Below are 2,273 nucleotides of genomic sequence, written 5' to 3'. Positions count from 1 at the left end.
ATTGTGTTTCGAGAGAAGAGAGGGAGGCAGAGACCTCCTATAACAATAATAACAATAATCTATAACAAACAAATACAACTAATAAGATAATAATAATAACAATAATAACCAATACCATGATAACGGTACTATTTCTTGTGTCTATCTGTTGCTTTTGTAGATTCTTCTTTCTCTTTCTCCTTGTACATATGTTCTTCCATATATTATTTATATCCTACCCTCCTTACCTGTTTGGTATACTGTTTTTTCTCTCTATCCACTTTGCTCGCTCGCAAACATCGGAATTTCCCCATTGTGGGACAAATAAAGGAATATCTAATATCTCATCTCATCTTAATAAGATAATAAACAACGGGGAACAACCGGCACTACTCCTTCCAGCATCTGGTGATCTGTGGGAACTCTGGTCGACCATTTTCTCTAATTGCTTTTATTTTGATTGGATCAGTGGTGACAGGTGAAGATGGACAGGAAAGGGGGACGACATGCAGCCACAGGTTGGATTCGAACCCAGGACATTGCGATAAGGACTCAGTCTACCAGGTGAGCTACCCTGCGTCCTGGACCCACTTTCCTGCAGCCTCCCCTCCTGTAATCCAATGAGACCTTTATCCTCAACGACTTCTTCACCGCCCGTACGTTGGACTTCTTACTGGTGACAGAAACCTTTTTAGCTCGCTCAGATCCTCCTGGACGCGGTGGACGAGCTGCTCCTCTCGGTCGACTCTCGGGACCGTGCCATCCTGATTCTGACCTCAGTGCGGCCTCTGATACAGTGGATCATGGTATTCTATCAGACTTTACCAGACCCCCGGTACAGGGTTGAACTGGTTCACATCCTACCTCAAAGACAGAAGCTTCTCCATCACCGTAGGCGGTCCGTCCTCTCCACCAGCCTCCGGTCTCTCCTGCGGGGGTCCAACAAGGTTTCCTTCCACTGATATGCTGACGACACACAACTGTATCTTCCAGTCTCATGAACGGTCTTGATGACATAAAGTGTTGGATGGCTCCAAACTTTCTCTGTGTACCCCCTGAATCCATCAAGGTGATTACCAACAGTCTGGGCAACCGGTCCGCCCTCGTTAAACCTCCCGTCATATACCGTGCTGTGATATTTGGTTCCACCTTTAAGATGAGTCTGTGCTGTAGTTAAAGTTTGTTTTATCCACCTTCACACCAAAATGAAACCTCCTTTATATCCTCCCGCCTGGACGACTGCAGCTCTGGAGTTAGAATAAGGGATTAGGCTTCGGTGACTGTTGCTGCCCACAGACTGTGGAACAGCACATTATTATTATATATTATATTATTATATGCAGCATTTCTCCAAACTGATATTTAAACTAAAATAAGAATGAATCTAATAAAGAAAGAATAACTGAACTGCATCGTCTTCATACAAATGTTCAGTATTCATCATCCTCATCCTCAGTAGGTGAAAGGAGCTGATGAGCTGTCAGAATAAAAGCATGATGAGGAGCTCCCCCTGCTGTCTGCTGGCTGTAACTCATTCTGACCAATCAGGTCTCAGTGAGCACAAACTGAACCTGGATCAGCCTCACACATCAATACAGAAAGCCTGACCTTTCACAATAAAATACCATTTTCTGTCCCCGACCTTTACACAAACATCACTGTGGAAAATGAAACGTTATTGGAACAATTACACCTTCTTTTACCATCAATGAGGCAATATTAGTGTTTTAATCAGTTATATAGAGACCACAGTCACAGGGAGGACCAGAACCGGAGGATGGGACATAAAGGTCACACCGACCCTCATCCATACACAGACACACAGGAAACAGCATCAGTCCATTATTAGAGATATTCATGGATATAATCAGCTATAAACATGTAATAAATGGTTTATTCATCAGTGTGTAATAACGCCGTATATAACTATAAAGCTGGTATACAGCGAGAGCACGGGGACAACTTCATCTGGTTCCTGATCCACCTGAACGCCAACTGTCAGTAACATTACAGGTAAGGTGCACCTTATATAGTTCCTGTCTGGGAGCACTGGGAGCACTGGGAGCACTGGGAGCAGCCACTATTATAATAATAACTATAGTCTTGTTTATTATTCTACAGACTGCTGCTCCCATTGTTGTTGTTGTTGTCACTTTCTGTTACTGTTCAGTTTCACATTACAATCAATATTAATATCAGACCTGTGTATATTTACAATAATCTATTTATTCCAGTCACATCTGTATAACAGCTGTATGTTGTTATTATTATATTATTGGTTGTATTATTGATTG

The 2,273-nt window shown here is 42.4% G+C and overlaps 1 protein-coding gene across 1 annotated transcript in view; it reads right to left on the bottom strand.

Annotated features, from left to right (window-relative positions):
• LOC118336845 (ankyrin repeat domain-containing protein 9-like) overlaps nt 1–1,101 on the bottom strand; it is a 2,131-nt gene extending 1,030 nt beyond the window's left edge. The window contains exons 1-2 of the mRNA XM_035673595.1: nt 1,032–1,101; nt 541–767 (exon numbers count right to left, since the gene is read on the bottom strand). Of these exons, the coding sequence (XP_035529488.1) occupies nt 541–767; nt 1,032–1,101 (297 nt within the window). The remainder of the gene's footprint in view (nt 1–540; nt 768–1,031) is intronic.
• Between the last annotated feature and the right edge of the window lie 1,172 nt (nt 1,102–2,273).

The sequence above is a fragment of the Morone saxatilis genome, unplaced genomic scaffold, assembly GCF_004916995.1.
Source record: "Morone saxatilis isolate NCDOM2014 unplaced genomic scaffold, NCSU_SB_2.0 Contig3, whole genome shotgun sequence".
In the NCBI taxonomy this organism is placed as follows: domain Eukaryota; kingdom Metazoa; phylum Chordata; class Actinopteri; family Moronidae; genus Morone; species Morone saxatilis.
This window is presented reverse-complemented; position numbering and strand designations above follow the sequence as displayed.